The 19,526-nt window shown below is 38.1% G+C and overlaps 1 protein-coding gene and 1 pseudogene across 1 annotated transcript; one reads left to right on the forward strand and one right to left on the reverse strand.

Moving 5' to 3' along the window:
• Positions 1-632: 632 nt before the first annotated feature.
• On the forward strand, positions 633-11,097 carry aif1l (allograft inflammatory factor 1-like). The gene is made up of 6 exons (XM_008423623.3): positions 633-787; positions 972-1,033; positions 4,072-4,138; positions 7,560-7,601; positions 8,558-8,720; positions 10,736-11,097. The coding sequence occupies exons 1-6, from the start codon at positions 763-765 to the stop codon at positions 10,821-10,823; spliced, it is 447 nt and encodes a 148-aa protein (XP_008421845.1). The 5' UTR covers positions 633-762; the 3' UTR covers positions 10,824-11,097.
• A 5,496-nt stretch (positions 11,098-16,593) lies between these two features.
• On the reverse strand, positions 16,594-16,712 carry LOC145554444 (5S ribosomal RNA; annotated as a pseudogene).
• Positions 16,713-19,526: the final 2,814 nt, after the last annotated feature.

Here is a 19,526-nt window from a genome sequence, read left to right on the forward strand (position 1 = left end):
ACCTAAATAGAGCTGTTACAACTACTATTAATATCTGATAGTAGTAGGGTTTTATATTTCATGTTTCAAATGTATGCATTATTCTATGTCAATCGTTTTTCTTGCCTATCCAATTAAGGTTTAGGTGATTGTATCTTGTAGAATGTAAATTGATGTTATTTACATTTCATTTTTGTGTATAGAGAGTGGTCGCCAAGTGTACTTTCTGTTATATGTTTATGTGAAATCGGGAGTTATGTTGTTTTTTTCCCTTTAGTTCACCTAGTCCCCGATTTACATTGAGAATGGTGTTGCTCGTTTTATACTGGTATTCCATAATGGCAATCACATCTAAACAAGAAGTGGGTGGTATGTTCAAAGAGTAGGAAGAAAAGGTTGCTGTATTGTGAAGGAAAAAAAAGGATTATTAACCAATAATTTAATTACAAACTGTTATGCTATTTTTATAATGTTGTCTCCTAAAAATAAAACCAACCTGCTTATGCAACCTGTTTATTAATAAATAATAAGAATGAATGTTTCTTAAGTGTAATTAGAATTATTAGTTAACTATTAGTTAATTATTAATTATTACTACTTTATTTTGAAAAGCCCGGCCGGATGCCTTGTTTATGATTGCGTCACACTTGACGCCGGTGCCGAGTGGCCCATTGAGCCCAATCTTTAAATAGGAATAATACCCCTGCGTACAGTTGCGGCAGCCTGCTGGCCCGGATATTTTAGTGTTTTCTCTCTCTCTGAACCTCAGCATTAAATTCCAGGATGCCTTCAAATAAAAACATGCAAGGTAAAGAAGAAAAGCGACTCGGAATAATTTTTTTATATATATATTTCGGTTGTCTACCATTAGCTAAAGCTTTGAGTCTTTACAATAGAGCGTCGCAGGCCGACTGGCTCCAGTTCAAGACTAGCTAGAGGCGGCATTATTGCATTTATCGTTGGAATAACCTTAACCTTCTTTTTGTTTTTAGGTGGGAAAGCTTTCGGTCTGTTGAAGGAGCAGCAGAGGCAGAAACTGGAGGAAATAAATAAGGTAGGAGTGTAGTCTTTCTGCGAGCCTCTCTAACAGCATCTGAGTTAATGAGGTCGTGAACACTTGACTTGGCATTGGCCTTGTTTTTGAACGTGCAGCAGCCCCGGCGGTTTGCTGAGGATTCCCGGCAGAGCAGCCTCCTCTCCGCCCCTATGATAGATGAATTCCTGAGACATAGTTCATATTTGAGTGTAGCTGGCCGCTGCACTAACAGTAATAAACATTTTTATTGATTTATTGCCACCTTGTAGTGTCTTGGCACTTGTTGAATGGCCGCATACCTTCGCACATGAATGCCTTTGGGAACTGTTTCCCTCTGACCCGATCACATCGATCTGTTGTAGCAGCTCTGCCTTCTCCCTCCTTCCCATTATGGTAGAACAGGTGTCCGAATGGGCTCTTTGTTTCGCGCCGAGGCCTGTTCTCGTCAGATGTCTGCAGTGGCCCCTCAGATTAACCAAATTTTCCCATAATCTGCGCTTCGCTCCTTTATACACCCTGACCTGCCGCCTGCTATCAGCTCACCGCTGCAGCAGCCGCGTGGAAAACAGTCACTGCAGCTTGTTACACTTTACTGCATGGCACTCCTTGTTCCCGTTATCTAAAGATATCCCGTTATCTTTGTTTGGTAATTAGAGAAATGGGAGGTGAGATGATCCCAGCGTGCCCAATGGTTCTTCGGGATCTGATAACGCCGCAAAACTGTGTGCGAATTATTGACTTTTGCTCTATATCTGTTTCATTTTACGGTACAGATATCCTAATGTATTAGGATATTTACAGTGCCATCCAAAAGTATTCATACTTTTTGTTTCAACCAGAAAAAATAATCAATGTTTTATGCAGTAGACCAACACAAAGAAGAAAAGGATGCATGCTTTTTTTATTTATGTACAAAATAAAAGTATGCCACATGTCCTCAAATCCTCTAAATCATAGCTTTTGCTATATTTACAGCTGCAACACTTTATTGGGTATCTCTCTACAAGATTTGCATACCTAACTCTGAAATGTTTTCTGCTCTTCCTTTGAAAAATGCCTCAATCTCTTGTAGATTTCATAAAGAGTTTCTGTCAACATCAATACAGATTATCAACTTGATTTTGGTCTGTTTAGATCAGAGCATCTAATTAGATGCTCTGATCTCTGATCTCAACCACCCCTTGGCAGGTTTTGCTGTATGTTCTGCTGGAAGGCAGGCCTCCAACCTAGTCTGAAATCTGCCATCGCCAAACTGGTTTACTTCCAGTGTCGCCTTGTTTTTAGCTCCATTCACCTTCGTGTCAACTGTGACCAGCTTGCCCATCATATCTGAAGAAAAGCTTCCCCACATTATAATGCTGCCTCCATTATGTTTCAGAACGGTGTTGGTGTGTTTTAGATTACGTGCACTTGGTTTTCTGTTATTTAGCACATTGTCCAAAAAGAGTGAAAAATTTGGATGCATTTGTGACCCATTTGACCAGAGTTCATTTTTCCACATGACTTTCTTGTCCCCTACTTGGCCTGTGCAAAACTGCAAAAAAATATCATTCTTTCATGAATGGCACTTCCATAAAACCCCCATTTGTGAATGCATAACTTAAGTCATTTTGACATATTCTCCCACCTGAGCTACGTATCTCTGCTGCTCCTCCAATTACCATTGTACTCTAGACTGCTTCTCTAGATAATTAACTTTTTTTTTATTGTTGTTTTATAAACTCACCTTGTTATAAACATCTCCCTGAACAGTCTGGGTTGTGTAGCGGTCTTCACAATCCACATGTTTATGAGCTGCTGTATTTATACTGAAATTAAAGTACACACAGATAGCCTCAAATTGTTATACACTATGTGTACTCCAGAATAACATTTTCAACTTACAAGAGAGACCGTTTGACAGCAAAAACACACACTTTTAACAGACTTGTACAGTATGAGGTTAGAATATTCATTGAATTAGAAAATACACCCTGAGAAGTCTTGTTTGTTAGATTAAAAATACCTTTTAAAATAACCTTTAAGTAAATATTAATCACAGTTTTTATTAAGCCTGCATTTTCGTTTTGAAGAATTTTTTTTTCTGATGGATTATTCTGATTTTAATTTTGTCTTCATCAGCTGTTAGCAAAAAAATCACTGTGATTGAGAAATAAAGGTGTAAAAAAAATCAGCCAGTCTAATTAATCTATATAATGTGTTTGACTTGTCAATAGTTACTAAAATAAATTCACTTAATAATCAGGAATATTCTATTGTGTTGAATGGGTTTGTGTACATTTAGAAAAACACAGTTCAGATTCAATGGATTCTGATAAAAGTTGCTTCTGATGCTAAAAAGAAAACCTGTGAAATGGAAAACATGCATTCTATTCTGTTGCAAAATCTGCGGGAAAACTCTAGAAATACAGAATTTGTAGGAAACCTTGACGAGGGGAAATCTAGAGAGAGCTCTCAATAAGGATCTTGAGAAAGAAGAAGTACAATATTTTTTGTTTTGACTCATGTGAGGCATTGTTGGCCGGAAAAGAGATTTCACGATGTGATGTGCAGGCACTGCACTTGTCAGGATGCGTTTTCATGCTCCTGTCTGCGAGAGGACTTTCCTGTGGGAGGGCTGCAGCCAGCTGAGTCAGTCTGCACTGATAACCATCTGGTTGCGATGGTTATCCTCTTTGATTGCAAGCTTCAAAGTCGCGCGGAGGTCAACGCAGAAAATCAGACTCGCTCTGTCTTCCCTGCTCTGTGTTCGCGGTGGTGGATGACTCCCACACAGCATATTGCGCCATTATCATTTTATTAGAATGGCTCCCTTCAGGCACTCCTACTCCCTCATGAGGTGCCCCAGTAATGAAGTGGTGACAAGCCAGGAAGAAGAGCATCGTGAGATAAGATACAATTAGATCAATGCAATTTGTGAGAACCTGGTAACTTAAAGAAAGGTGTCATAATGATATTGAGGTGTTTCAGTTTCTTCGTAACATGCAAAAACTTTTTATGTGTACCCCTCCACCCCCAATTTTCCTTGAGTTTTATCACCTCTTCATCTTTCTCAGGAATACCTGGAAGACCAGAAATACAGGGATGAAGAAGGCCTCGCAGAGAAACTGGAAAGCTTAAAAAGTGAGTAAATCCACTCCTCACGTCAGCTGTCCCAGTATCTACTAGTCTGATTGTCCCTTTGAGGAAATGTGCTTTTCTTCTAGCTGCTGTTGTGCCTTCAGCAGTTGTTTAGTCGCTGCATGGTCTGCGTCGGCCCCTTTGGTCGTGAGCATTTTTGCTTCTCTCTGTGGGAAAGACGGACTGCTGTGATTTCCAAAAAGATTTGCCGGACCAAGTTCTCAGTGGGCTGAGAGGAATGTGCCGGGGCGTTCCTCCACTTGTTGTTTCAATATTCAGAACCTTGCTGAGCAAACTCTGAGCTCCTGGGAACAGAGAAAACATTGCTGCTAGCTAATTACAGAAACAAAGTTGCATGATTCGCAAGCACCATCCCACTCCTGCACTACACATGTATGCATCTGGTGCTCCCCCGCGACCCTTCTTTACTCAATGCAAGTTCTGGTTGTAATTTTCATGAGAGAGTGACATCTGGCTATTTAGCTTAATAAGTTCTGGAAAAGGGGAAACATACCGCAGTGTCCTACTTAGAGTGCAGGCCTGCTGGAGGATATGGAGCAGTGACATATAAACAGCACTCAGGTCCTGGGAGGTTGCTCTTTTTTTTTCCCCCTTCCTCCTCTTTTCCATACTGTCCCAGTGACCCAAAGGTCAACACCCTGACAGCTATTGGCAACCAGTAAATTTCCATCAGTTCACATCTATACCACTTTGAAGCTTATACATTAAATCTGCACAGAGTTTCTCCTGATCATTTGCATGCATAATTGTTCACTTTTTTTTTTGTCATTAAATATTTTACAAGGTTTTTGACACGACAAACTTCTTTTTAAAACAAAAGTGTCCTTTTGACATTAAACCATAATGTTTGTGTATGTATATTCTAATCAGGAGGGTTGTAACGGTAACTGTTTTCACACTAAGCTCATTTGTCGGTACATGCATTAACATGACGCTGCACAGATGTTTTTGTGGGGTTTTGTTTAGTCCTGTGAGAACTCGTAGATGCAGGCTTCTCCACACCAAAGCAATGCAAAAATTACTAACATTAAAGATGCGCAGAAGCTTGAATACCCACCTGCTTATTTTTAAGTCTGGTACCTACCTCCAGCAGTCACTGGGCTTTACATGGGTCACCAGGGCAGCACAAATAAATATCGTGCACACACACTCAGATGGCAATTTACAGAAGTTGGTTAACCTAACAAGCTTTTTTTGGACCATGGAGGTGATCCTACAAGAAACCCATGCTTACATATTATATGGAGAAAACATCCTAACTTTATTCAACAAAGACTGAGATTCAAACCCACATTCCTATTGCTGCAAGGCAACAATGTCCTTTATTTTATATCCCTAATTTATACACATGGGTAAATATCTCATTGCCTTTAAAATTTCACTCCCAATGGAGACCTGGCAAGAACGAGGTGCTGGAGTTTTCTAGTTATTGTGTGTTTTCAATTTGGTTGAGGTTATTAGGTTAAATTAACTTGATCCCAAGGTAACTGGAATAGGAAGATCCATCCATTATCTATACCTAGTTATCTGGTAAAAATCTTAAAGGGTGAACTGGTGCCTATTTCCGGTGGCCATTGGGTGAAAGACACACGCTTGACTAGTCATCAGCAAACCACAAATCAAATACATTTTTCAGCTTATTATTTTTATAGCAAGAAAAATAAGTCCAAGGTTTGAACTTGTACCATGTACTTCTCCCGTGATCCCATAACCTGTGTACTTCCCAAATGTGGACTTAAAGTCCTAAACCTCTACTAATGAACTTTCCTAATCTGTTCACTTAAGATTTATGCGTAGATTTTTGAGAAAACTTCTGCTTACTCTATAATCACAGTTCATAAGAAATATACTACATTCAGTGGACATATAATTGTCTGTTTACCAGTCTCAAAAATCCCAAAAAATAAAGATAATGATTGGAATTCAAACTATGTTTTAGATGAAAAGATGCCATTATCGCAGTTCCATCTGGTCCCTCGGCCATTGTCCACCAGTCTTATGAAGGCATGGGAAACATTCTTTGTCAGCAGGCCAAAATGGCACAAATGATCTCCTGTGTTGTCGTCAGCTTCGGCTATTTTATCAGCAAGCCTCTATAAAATGGAAAGCTTCTTCAGATAACAGTTGGTTATAAACGTGGCGGGGAGTAAACTCACTAATCAAAGTACACCTCAGTGACACAAAACGTTCAAATGAGCGAAAAATAAAGTCATTGCATCATAGTCATTTTGTTCCAATAGTTGCTTTAGGAACCCAGAAAGGAGCAACAACTGAAGGCTTGAGTTGTGTTGAGTCGAGCCCCTTTCTGAGGCTGCAGATGATCAACAGGCTGCACTACAACAAGTGGTCCTCTCAAAAAGTCATGTGTGTGTGCGTGGAGACCCCCTCCTGAGGGTTTATGAACAGGGTTGGCATTGTCCTGTCCCTCTTCCCCAACGATTCACACAGTTAACACGGCACCCCCACCGCTCTCTCTCTCTTCCAACACACACACAGAGCATCTATTGTGGGACAGAAATAGCAAGAGTAATCTGACCAAAGGGGTCTTCTAGGGAAGTGGAAAGAAGGAAGAAATACAGAAATGCCTCCTTGCTGGAGTGTTAAATGTGATGTTTTAAGGCGATGCAAATGTAGTTAAAAAATATACTATTTAACTCCAAATACCTATTAACTAAAGAAACTATGACCAACAACTTCTAAGTTTCTAAGTAGAGCTGTGCAATATACTGAAACAGAATCATCATCACAATATCAGTGTGTGCGACATCAGAATCGCAAATGACTCTTTGAATGCAATATTTAGTGCTGTACGTTCAAATTCTTAAAAGTAATATATTTGGTTTGTTGAATGGACTTTCACTCCATTTCTACGGTGGATCAATATTTTCATCCACTGACGCTAAAGCTCACCAACAGTGGTGGTGTGACGAAAGAAAACTATGTTGGTTAATCGTAGTAGATATCGTCATAATAGTAAAGATGTTTTCCCGTTGGACAATTTTTACATTCATTTAATTTGTAAACAATGATTCTTTCAAAGCTATTCTTTCAAAGCTATTGGAATTTAGCATTAGTTTTTTAAAAAGTTGTATTACCTTCTGTTTAAGCACTTTTTAAACTTTCTTTTTTTTTTTTTTTTACCTTTTCCTGATTCCAACCTGACACATAGTATGTAACCTCCCCAAACTCCTGTTCTTGTCATCTGCTCACGGCTCTCACTTCGAGATGTTCACCGTCAGCAGAGTCTTAAGAGTGTGGCCCGTGAACAGTGTGTGTCAAGAATTTTGCTGAGAAGTCAAATGCCAGCTGAGTTATTGTTGTTTGTACTACAGGATGTGGAGTGTGAGGTGAGATTGAGCTCCCACTGTAAGTAAAAATCCCTCTGTGTGTGTTTGTTTTGCAGATAAATATGCTGAGTTTGACCTGAATGATGAAGGAGAGATTGGTGAGTAATAACCAGCTGTAAAACACCTGCCGCCCTCGCATAACAATTGTCAGCTTGGCTGACCAAAGTGCAGTGTTGACAGAAAGGAACAGTAATTAATACTACGTGTGTGTGTGTGTGTGTGTGTGTGTGTGTGTGTGTGTGTGTGTGTGTGTGCGTGTGTGTGTGTGTGTGTGTGTGTGTGTGTGTACTGTCTGGCCTCAGACAGGCTCATGTGTCACGGTTGTGTCCTTGATGTAAAGTGAGACTCCTTCACTCGGCCCATCGCAGATGTGAGGTGAACAGGTGTTGAGCGCTTCCAGCTTGTCAGCAGACGCTGATGTTGTAGTTCTAACTTGAGCTTTGTTTTTCCTGTTCACATCTACTGCTGTGGTAAACTCAGATTTCGGAGAGGTGACTGTCGTTCGCAGCTGCTGATCTGGGATGGCATGTCTCAGCAGCAAGCTGCTTCTTCTAGAATGACTTGAAGAATTGTGTTGCTTTCCATGTAGTTTTACACCATTGGATTTTTATTTTTTAAACATCTTAACTCACTTTTCATCAGAAAGTTTAGTCTTCTACTTTTTCATTCTTGGTGCAGGATTAGACTAATTAATTACACTCATTAGTACTACTTAATGTCAATGGTTAAGCTTTACTTAACTTTTTAATTGTTCCTAATGTATGAATCTGTTGCAGTGCTGATACTTTTTAGAGCAATATTTTGCCAATATCAATGTGGTACTCGAAAATGGCCTAAGCTCAACAATATTATAATTTATCGCAATAATTATTGGGACAATTTATTGTCCAGCACTACCCTAAAAAAAAAAAGCTGTTGTTTTTTTTTCCTTCAGTTGTATGAAACACTAGTTTTATCAGTTTGAGCCAGTTTGTTTGACATTTCATTAACATAACATCCACTGATGGCAAAAGACCTTCAGCTAATGTAATTATGTCCTTCACCACCTTCTCAGATTTGATGGGGCTGAAGCAGATGATGGAGAAGCTGGGAGTGCCCAAGACCCACTTGGAGCTGAAAAAGATGATTGTCGAAGTGACCGGCGGCAGCAGCAACACCATCAACTACAGGGACTTTGTCAAGATGATGCTGGGCAAGCGATCCGCTGTGCTCAAACTGTAAGTGAACGTGTAAATTAGTTGTGAAAAGAACTACTTGTACTTCTCTGCAAGATGTGATTAACACTACGATGAACAGTGTGTGTTATGTCTAAGGGCAAGGTCAGTCTTGACATTTACCTGCTTCATCCATCTGCAGGGGGCCAGAGGGATCAGTCATGATGAGCAGTGATGTCACTACCTACTTGCTATCAGTCACCATAGCAACAAAACCCATTTGGAAAGCCTATCCACAGTCAACACCCTTAGCTTTAGCTGCGATTAGAGGCTTATGTAACTGAGTCTAGGCTGATTAACCGCTGACAGTCGCATAAAAGCTGAGGAGGAAAGATTTTTTTAAACTCATTGGATCCTTTTTTGCTGTGTTTTTAAATGGGTTAATATAGCTGATTTAAGCCTTTTAAAGCAGCTGTGTGCTGGGTCAGCCATGCCAAACCAGAGCCAGAATGGCTGCTGCATGTCAGTAAGCTGACTGGACCCCAGAACCCAGACTAATCTCATAATCCCAAAAACATCTATCAGAATGCTAAACTTTTCCTACTTTGCCTTCAACTCTTTGGTTTTTCTTTCTTTCTTTTTTTTGGGGGGGGAGCGTATCCCATAATCCCGCTGAATCCCACAGCATTCTATTTATAAAAGTCTAATTTCTTCCTGCTTCTATTTTCCACTCCTTTGTATTCTAGCAAGATAAGCTCTGCTTTCCAGAAATCCTGTTTATTTGTGCTGTTTGTAAGAGGGCAAAATGGTAAACTAGTAAATACATTTTGCCTTTAAAACAGCAGCCTGACCTAAATTATTACCAGGTCAAACCTGAGCTTTGACAGGGTCGATTTGCCAGAAAAATGCTGCATTTTTTGTGTGAGCTCATTTTTAATGCGTGCTCTTTAAAAAGCCTGCAGTCCACTGGAGTTGCTGATAAGAGCGATTGTTTACAAAGCCTTTCTTTTGTCATGTTGTTTTAATCTTTTAAGGGAGGAAGTATGAGGGCGAAGCTGAGAGTACAAATTTATAGCAGAATGTTTTGGTTTGTTTTTCTTCAAAGCATTTGCGAGAACAGCAGATGATTTAGTTCCCTTTAGAGGAAAACAATTGTGGGCAGACTCCACAATAGTGCTTAGTTAACATGAGGGCAAAGGACACTGAGTTACTACAGTTTGATAACAGCAGGTGATTATGTTGGATTTATTTATTTTTTTTAAGTTTTGGGTTGTTTGCACACTATTAACACATCTGTGCATCTGTTTTGGGATCCTGCTCTCCGGGAGAGCAGAGATGCTGTCAGTAAGTGTTGAGAGGAGAAAGAAAGCAGACAAGTGAAAGTAGTGTCGCTTTACTCGTTTGGATCAGTGATCCTTCTGGGATTAGTGGGGCTTTGCCGAGTTTTCCAGAAGAGGAAATTAAAGGCAAGCATTCACTCTAAATAGCTCATGTCAGATCCTTTTCTCTGTTGTGTTGTGCTATCCTCTTTGTTGTTCTAGGTTGTCACCACATGAGCCGTAACTGTAGATTTCTATAAATCCATTTTAAAATTGCATTTATTTACATTGACTGATTTTTGTATTTGAAAAGTTTTTTATTAATTAATTTATTTAAAAAATTTGCAGCAAGAAAATTAGAACGTTTGATTTGTTGTATTTTATTTGTTAAGCAGTGGTCATGCATTATTTTTGGTTCTAAGTCGTTTAACTTTTAAGAATTTTTTTGGAAAATGTAATGTTCAATTATGTAGCACGTGATGTAAAAGGACAAAATATGGTTATTTCAGCAGATTTTCTTATTTATTTATTTTTGTTATCATCAATCTCAATGTTAAGATACAGTCTGGGAAAAATATGTAAATATATTTGTTTTCCAGACTTGGAAAAGTACAAAAATATCTGTAAATAGAGGACTTGAAAACCTTTTACACAAGTCTCATAATCTCCCAATGCATCTCAGAGATGCAATGAAAAACTTTTTGTATTTTCTACTTTCTGTTTCATCCATTTTGTTTTATCTTTCTTTGTCCCCATCAGAGTTTTGCTTTTTGAAGATAAAGCCAACAGCAGCCCCTGCAAGCCAGACGGACCCCCTCCTAAACGGGACATCACTAGCCTGCCTTAAACTTTGATGTCAGTCTCCAGACTGCAGAGCAGAGAGACTTTTTTTGTGACTGTGTGGAACATCATGGAATAATTGTATTATTGTGCAACCAGGGATCAAGGATGATGTTTTGTGAACAAGTGGTGTGTGCAAGGTTTCTGTCATTTGGAAGACCGAGCCTAAAACTCACTAAAAGATGTTTGACTGTGAATATTAATGTTTTGTTTTCCCTTTAAATCAAATGTAGCAGTGATTAGTTGTATATGTAATCCAGCTAATAAGTTAATTTTTTTTTTACTAAGCGTTTTGTGGTTGTATTTTTAAGGGAACACTCATAATTCTATAAAAGTTGCATCTCCATCTTTATTATATATATTTTTTGTACTTAATTTGAGAAAATCATATTTAACAATGCAAGATTGGGTCACTTCTGGAAAATCGGATAACAAAAAGCAGTTTTTACAGTTTGTTTTCCCCACCATCCTCAGCGGCGCTGCATAGAGGTTCAGCTCCATGCAGCGTCAGACAGCAGCAGCCCTGATCATCAGACCCAACATGCTACGACCTTCCTTTTTAAAAAATCCCTCACAGTTGTTGGCGAGATGAGCAGAAAGAGATTAATCTTACCTGGAAGAGTTTGGGTTTTGGCGCGTGGCCTGAAGACCAGCCAGTTTGATCCAGTTTCAGATCATGAGGTTTAAGCCACTGCTCTTTTTGGACACCGTTTCACATACGGGCACACAAAGCAGAACAAATGCACACACAAAAAATAAAAAAATTGCTACATAAAGTACAATCATGTTCTTTCCAAGTGCCTCAACCTGTAGATACTGTAAGGTTTTAGCCGTTCCAGAAAGGAGGAAGAGCACACATGCTTTCATGTAGAAATACTTTTAGCTTTGTAATTCCAAGAAATTGTGAATTTATGTTTATTAGGTATGATAGTATTAATGATAAGTGATTGCTTTGTATTCACGATCGAATGGTATTTACAATGTTAATTTTTGTCCTTTGCTTATTAACCCTTGTTTTCTATTTCTCTGTAAGTGTGTGATCCATTTTTTATTTGTCTGTCTCCCTATTTTATCAACTTTTCAGTTTGTTACTTTTTGTAAAATATTTTCTGTAATTTGTGCCTCTATCTATCTGCCCATTATCTTATCAATATTCCGCAAAATTATTGTGAATTTGGTACCTTCACTCATAACAGGGTTTACACACGATTTGTTTTTAGTCTTTTAGGAGTGTCACATTATTTTAATGTTAAGATGTGCATTGTTTGCAGACACCAAAGGAATTAAAGTTTCTTCATACACTGGCTTGTTAAGTTGCTTATTGCTTATTATTTTTTTTCAACGTGGAGATGTGTGGAGCAGGATGTGAGTAGTAGATGTATGTTTTTAGCCATTTTAGCTAGCTGGAGTTAACCTAAGTTAACTTTCAAACTCATTTTTGTTGGGGGTTTTTTTGGTCATTTTTCTCCACACGAACAAGATTGGTGGTGCTGCTAACATCTCCTACTCGTATATCTCAGTGTTCTTGAAGTTTTTCTGATTGTAGATGGGTTCATGCAGATTTTCCACTACTTATCAGTTGTTTTTGCCTTATTCTGCTGCCTGCAATTTGTCACACGGGTCAGGATGTTGTAGTTAAAGCGGAAAAGCCGGTGGGACTCGCTAATTGCAGACCCCAGTGGCTAGGCTCCTCACAGTTAGCAATACAAGCCGATAACATGTTTTGCAGCATAACTATGTGGACCACATGTTGATTGTTGCTACGTTCACAATGGTCACAGCCATCTTGTGGTTGGATAGAACTTTGCAAGTCCAAATTTTGACTTCAAATTTGCATTTTATTTGTTTTCAAATATAAATTGACAACATATCCTTCTGTGTGAAAAAGGAAGGTAACATTAATGACTGTCGCTTTATTCAAAGGGCACTTTCTTTGGAAATTTACAATAAAATGAACAACTTTCACATACTGAAGGGTTGCAGATACAGTATGGACGATGCTAAAATTGCCCAGTGGGTTTTGGTGGTTTCATTGTTTCTAACAAACTTTGTATCTATTTTGTACTCCAGATTCTGACTTCTTCTGAAACTGACCACAACCCCACTGTTTAGCAAATGCAACACAAACAGTTGTGCAGCACCGCTTTAATTTTCACATTTGTAAACTTTGATAGCTACCTTTATTTATTTCGTGAGACTTTATGCATTTTTGGCAGTTTTGTAACAGTAAGTGTAAAACTAAAGCAATTTCAGCAAAATGTCATGCTGCACATTGCATATTTAAATTTTATCATACTACAAAATGTATTAATCCTGGTTCCCTGTAGACTGATTCAATGGTATGCTTTAAATTTATTTTTCTTTTACGCAATTTTCCTTCAATGTGTGTGAGTGATTAAGCAATACATGTCTTTGTGTGAACATCACCAGCTGCAAATAGTTCTTTAAATTGGTTTCAGTCATCTTTATATTCTGGATGGTATGTAAGGGCCGTTTACGCTGCCTCTCATTTGGGAGAACAGTTGCTGGGGTGTGGAACAGCATGGAGGATAATAAGCAGGACTCTAACAAGCCTGCTAACAGGCGGGCCTACCAGGATTATATTAAGCACCTCTGTAATTAAAATGATAACCACTGTTGCATGTAATAAACTGTCAGAGGCTTATAGAGCTACTGAGGATGAGAAAATACCAAGACACTGAGAAAGGGTTGGCAAAAAGCAGTCCTGCAAATAGCAATTTCTTTAAGGTGAATGTTGGACTCAAATTTATACAATAAGTTTTATGTAATTAGTATTTTAAATGCTTTGAATGTTATTAGTTAATTTCTATTTTTAAGCTCTTTTTTTCATAATCTTAGTATTTTGCTTTGTTTTCAACTTTTTAAACAAGATTTATTGAGTTTTTTTGATCAGTTGATTAATCATCAGCTATTTCCAAAATATCATCATTTATGCATAATATCGGCCCTTTTTAACAATTAAAACCAGATTGATATCTTTAAATTATTCATGTGTACAAACATTATGCTCAAGGAAGGTCTGTGACACCTTTGCCTGTTTTTAAAAGCCATGCGTGGACACTGCCATCTGCTGGACACTCCAAGCAAAAGCATCAATTCTGTATGGATAATGCGGAATAACAGAAAAACTGCGCTTTGCAAAAGTATTCAAACTTTCAACTTTATCATCTCTATCAATGCATTGTTATCAGAAATTTTGCTTCCCAGACCAACACAAACTGGTACTGGACTGTTACTATTAACTCAAAATGATTCATACCCCTAGCTGACGTACACTGAAAATGACTCATAAAGGAGGCAGATAATGGTCCAAAGATAATGAAGCAGTTGTGTTTTTAATTAACTTGTTACTTTTTACTTTTTTAAAATGGCGTACTGAAAGTTGCATTTATTTTTCTGCATAATAAATGCAAAAATGTGTCCTGGCATTATGATTACTACCTATCTTTGTTCATGTTTTTATTGATATTTTGATCGCTTATCGTCTTTGAATCTTTATCTTGAGACTTTCCAAAAAATGTTGTAAATCAACAGATAACTTTACAACTGAATCTGCCAGTGTTTCTTTTGTTATAAATAATATGTGGTGTGTACCTGGATTTTGAGTCCTTTTACTCTGAAAATCCTAAACAAGTCCAGTCCAACCAGTTGCCTTTAGGAATCAATCAGTTAATACCAGAGTAATTTAATCCCAGTATGTTCTCTGAGTGCCTCAGAAGTTTCTTAGAGTAGATTAGTGAATAAATAACATCATGGGGACAAAGGAATACCTGACATGTCTGCCCCTTATCCAAGCGTGACACTAAGAAATACATTTTGAACTAAGAGATATTAGAAGTTTGAAGTTTTGAGGGACATAAAGATGTGGACCAGAAAGTGTTCTGCTCAGACGGGGCCATGATTCAATTTTTGTGGTCTGCATTAAAACAAGCACAGAGCAGCATGCTGATAGCACCGTCCCTATACAAGAAATGTGACAAGAGGTATGAATACATTCACAAGGCCCTGAACACCCCTAATGCTCGGCTGTTTAGCGGTTTGTTGTCAGGTCGTGACCTCCAGAAGTTGATGATTTCTCTCATAATTCACGCTTTTGTTGCATTCTGGTTTATTACGTTTTAAATTATTACGCATTTAAGGCCTCGCCCATTCTCCAGTAACTCACCTGCAGGTGGTTTAAAATGTGACTGTGAGGATGCTGAGCAGTACAGAAAAGAGCTCATAATTCCAGTGCCGTCAGCCTACACTGGCTCCCGGTTCACCTTCAATTTCAATTTAAAACTTGGCCGACTGCCTTCGTGGCTCTAAAGAAACAAGCTACTTCCTTTATCACAGGACTTCTTCTGCGACGTTTAGTCAATCTGGTAGCAAATCACTGCTGCAACTCTTACATCCCACTTAGAATGAAAAGAGCAACTGTGCACTCTTATGTAATTTTGTTTTTTTTTCTGTTCAACTTTAGCGGTGATCATAATTGATCACCGCTAAATGTGTTGCATATTTATCAAATGTGTTGCATATTTATTGAAATATGCAACACATTTGAATAAATGTGTTGCATATGATAAATTGTGGCAATGAAACCACAAAGAAAGCATTGAGGACAAGCATTAGCGGTAGCAATATACACAATGAGGAAAACATATTGCAAATTGCTAACAGAAAGAAACCAGGTGCAACCAGAGGTCATAGAAAATGTGAAAGGGTGAAAGAGATGAGCTGAGTCTGAATTGGAACAATGGGATCTCTTAATGGCGGTGGATCTACCTAGTTTATAGGATTGATGTACCACATTTTAATAAAAAGAACAAAATGGCTTTCATCACTAAAAATCTAAATATGTCCAGAAACTCACACAGTAAGGTCAGAAAAATTGACAGTGGTGTGAAAGGATATTAAGTTGCAATGTTTTCACTGAAATAAGCAGCAGTTCTAGGCCCTTACATAGCTCTCTAAGTTATAGTTGATGGTTATAATTAATGATAGAAAATTGAGGAGGCTCACAAATTCACAACCTAAATAGATGCGATTACAACTTTGATCTCTTGTGAGCATATTGGATGGGGTTAGGGTTAACCCTAACCTTGCATTTCTCTGTTTAGCTATACAGCAAAAGTTCAGCCTAGTTGAGCTGATCCTTAAACATTTCGCCCTGTAAAAAATACACTGAGGCCTGTCTTAATATAAAAAGATTTGACACAATTACCTAGATTTCTCTTAGATAAGCAGCCTTTGACATTATGGACTAAATGTGATTCCATTGTCTTATACTTAAAACCTATTTGAAAGATAATCAAATTTGACTATATGATTGAATTGATTTGATACTTTGACTTATTTCTATTATAATGAGAGGATATGTACTTCCAATATATAGAACTTAGAGTAAATTGCATAAAAACTTTAATGTGATGGGAATTGACAAAATCATCATTGTGCTTTTGGTTCTTGCATATATGCTGGGTAGAAAATTTTTTTCTTGCGGCGTATCCAACAAACACAAATGTTCTCAAGTGTATTTGGAGAACACTTGTAGGCTAAAAGTACAGGAGCAGGCAGAGATGAGGCTGGTTAAGAATTGTGACTAACCTACTCCAAAATTTAGTGAGTGGCCACACAAAAAAAAAGGCCATTGAAGAAATTCAAGGCAATCCACTTGAAAGTAGCAGCTGTGCCCATTGATGGTGATTCAAAGGTCAATATCCTAATTTGGTGAAAGGGGAAAATAATGCGTCAGCGCCCTCTGCTGGACAAAATGCTTACAGCACCTGGCATTCCCAGGTGGTCTCCCATCCAAGTACTAATCGGGCCCGAGTCCGGTTTGCTAACGAGTTCAGACGAGATCGGGCGTGTTTAGAGTAGCATGGCCTTAAGCTGTCCGAGAACATAAATACAGTCATTTTATACAATACACTACTTGTAGTTTTCTCAATGGGCCACTATTTTAGTGTAAATTATTTACAGTGTTCGTTCCGCTTCTTCGGAACTTACTCTCTTTTCTAGAGTTCAATTTTCTTGCTAGATTAAGTCTTGGAAGTCCCTATTTCTCGCCTTGTATTTAAAATGACCACATTTTTTTTAAAAAAGCGGTTGTGATGTGGAAAGTTTCCTGGCAAAACGCTCAAAATCTCAGTCTAATAATGGCTGTGCTACTTAAGTAGCACTTTTGCCTGGGGACTAGGTGCGTCGTCATCCTGGAAATCAGATCAGGATGTTTCTCTGAAGCCGTAGCTCACTTTTCTTGGAAAAAAATATTTTCTCCACGTTCAAAACAGTTTGAAGGAGGCTTGAAAACAGAAAATAACTTTCAACAGAATGTCTCTTTGCTGCTCTTCGAGTCACAAGGCTGACATCCAAAGTATATGTGCAGGTGCACTCATGCCCACATGCTACAAATGTTCAACAAGCTCTGCACTGGCGGCGACATAATTCCAGGAACAAAAATGCTGTGTGAAACTGGGGTTTGTCATGAACTTTTGTAGAGAATAAGCCTGCTTTTACTAAGTATACATGATTTGTGTCTCTAAAGCCAGATACATTTGACTGCAGCACTTGTAATTTTTACTTTATGCTTTTAGCCATTAACTCTCCACCGAATCACGGTGCTACCAAAATGTAGAACCTGTTATTTGCACTGTGCAAATAAATAATTTCTGTCAGTTTCAGTTCAATCTCGAAGCAATCATTACAACAATGTAAAATAGACAGTAATATCTAAATGTATTTTTCCACTTTACTTTATCTGTTGTGGCAGAGTATTCAAATGGAGAAATCCACAGTGAAATGTAGTGAAATTTCTTCCTTTGGGAATGAGATTTCACCAATACAGATTTCCCAACTTACTACATTGTGCAACACTGAATTTAGAAGAATATAAAAAATGTAAAATACTTAGAAAGGACATGGTTTATGTGCTGGAGTTATAAGGACAAGAATTTTAAAAAAATGGCTGTGCGGTTATTTTGATCTCACAAGGAATGTGCTTCCAAACCAAATGTTAGAGATGGTGATTTAGATTCATTTCTCTGTGGAGAAGCCCCACTCGTTAGCAGGAGGTTTCTGTGTTCAGGTTCTAACTTCATGCTTTCTAAAGTTATTTACCAGTGGTACCTATTGTCATTTTAGGCTCTACTTTATTTTTTTTCATCGCCACTGACTGGAGTCAGAGTTCAGTTAAGCTTCCTGTTTGAGCTTGTAAAACCTTTTCCCCTGATTCATTCCAGCTAGTTCTGGTTCCCTCCTTTAACCTGCAGCTGTTTGCGTCTTCGATGGCTCCAGCTGATCTGCATCGATGCATTTCTTTGGTTTCCTGTTACGGAGTAGAATCTGTAACGGATTCTGCTCTGGCTCTGTTTGTGGAGGTCATCTTTGGGATCAGAACCGGGATCAGTCCTGTTGGGATCATTGTCTCATCGTGTGGCTTGATTTAGATACGCCCAATAGTACCTGACTTCTGTTGTAGAGAAAGAAAAACGGAGGATTAGTTTCCTGTCCAGCTCAGCTCAGGTTCCGATAACGTCTCATTTTATTGGTCAATAAATCCTAATCATCATCTAACCTTCATGCCTTCATTTCGCTTACACCTTGATCAAAACTTAAACATCCTTCTGCTTCTTTTGATGTGAAAAGAAAATATGATCTGCAGAGAAGTTAAAACTTAGATGAGGGAAACATATTTGCCCTCCAGAAAGCACAACCTCAAGGGTTCAGGGGAATATCAGTGTAAGCTACTACCTCCGTGAGATGGTAGGTTTCTATTTGAGGAGAATTTCTGGAATATTGGAAAACTCAAGCTGGACTTAGCTTTCTTTCGGCTCTCATTTCTTCATAAATGTTTGTCTACATCTCCATATTTTAATCAATGACAGTTGTCTCAGTAAGCATGTAATGTTTTGAGTTCAAAATTAGATTAGAGAAAACACAACAAACTAATAAAATATGATTACTAATTTAATGGCTGCACGTGGTTCATTTCTCAAATGTTTGTCCGTCTATATAGAGTTTGCACAGAATGAATCGTAGATCAACATTTATGTGCCAGCAGAGTTTCCCTGCTCCGTTATTATAAGAGCTGGCTGAGCGCCTGCATATTAATGTAAACAAGGATTGTTTTGTTTTGGGACAAACAAAAATGTTGGCTTCCTCAATATATACATTCGATGCATATCTGAGCTAAATTTGTTTTCAGATCAACAGAAAGACAGATAGACAGTGTGAGTTGAAAAACAGAAATGGATAACTTGCTTAGATAAGTATGTAGTCAGATAGAGGGACGCATGGGTCTTCTTTGAATGCTTCAGGTGTGTATTTGGAAGACAACTGGTTTAACCTATCTTGATTTTGCAAGTGAAATTTCTGATGCTGTGTTGCATGACCTTAGTCATCTTCATGGAGTTTGTGTGAGTATTGATGTATGAAGTTTTATTTTCTACTTTTTAAAACTGGTTTTAGACGAAGTTTAACTTATAAATATTTTAAATAGTTGTTTATATTTCTTTGTTCCTTGTCTTTAACAGCTGTATAGTTATGTTAAGAAGTTGTAGATACCATCACTGGCAGAAGGGTTTTATTGTCAGATGAGCCAAAAACCAGGCTATTTGGTGACAAAACGTGTGTCAGAAGTAGGCACACTTTTGGTTAAGTTTTCTATCTTGAAAACACTAAACCAACTGTTATTTATTTATTTATT

The sequence above is a fragment of the Poecilia reticulata genome, chromosome 12 (genome assembly GCF_904066995.2).
Source record: "Poecilia reticulata chromosome 12, P_reticulata-male-v2, whole genome shotgun sequence".
NCBI classification, from domain to species: domain Eukaryota; kingdom Metazoa; phylum Chordata; class Actinopteri; order Cyprinodontiformes; family Poeciliidae; genus Poecilia; species Poecilia reticulata.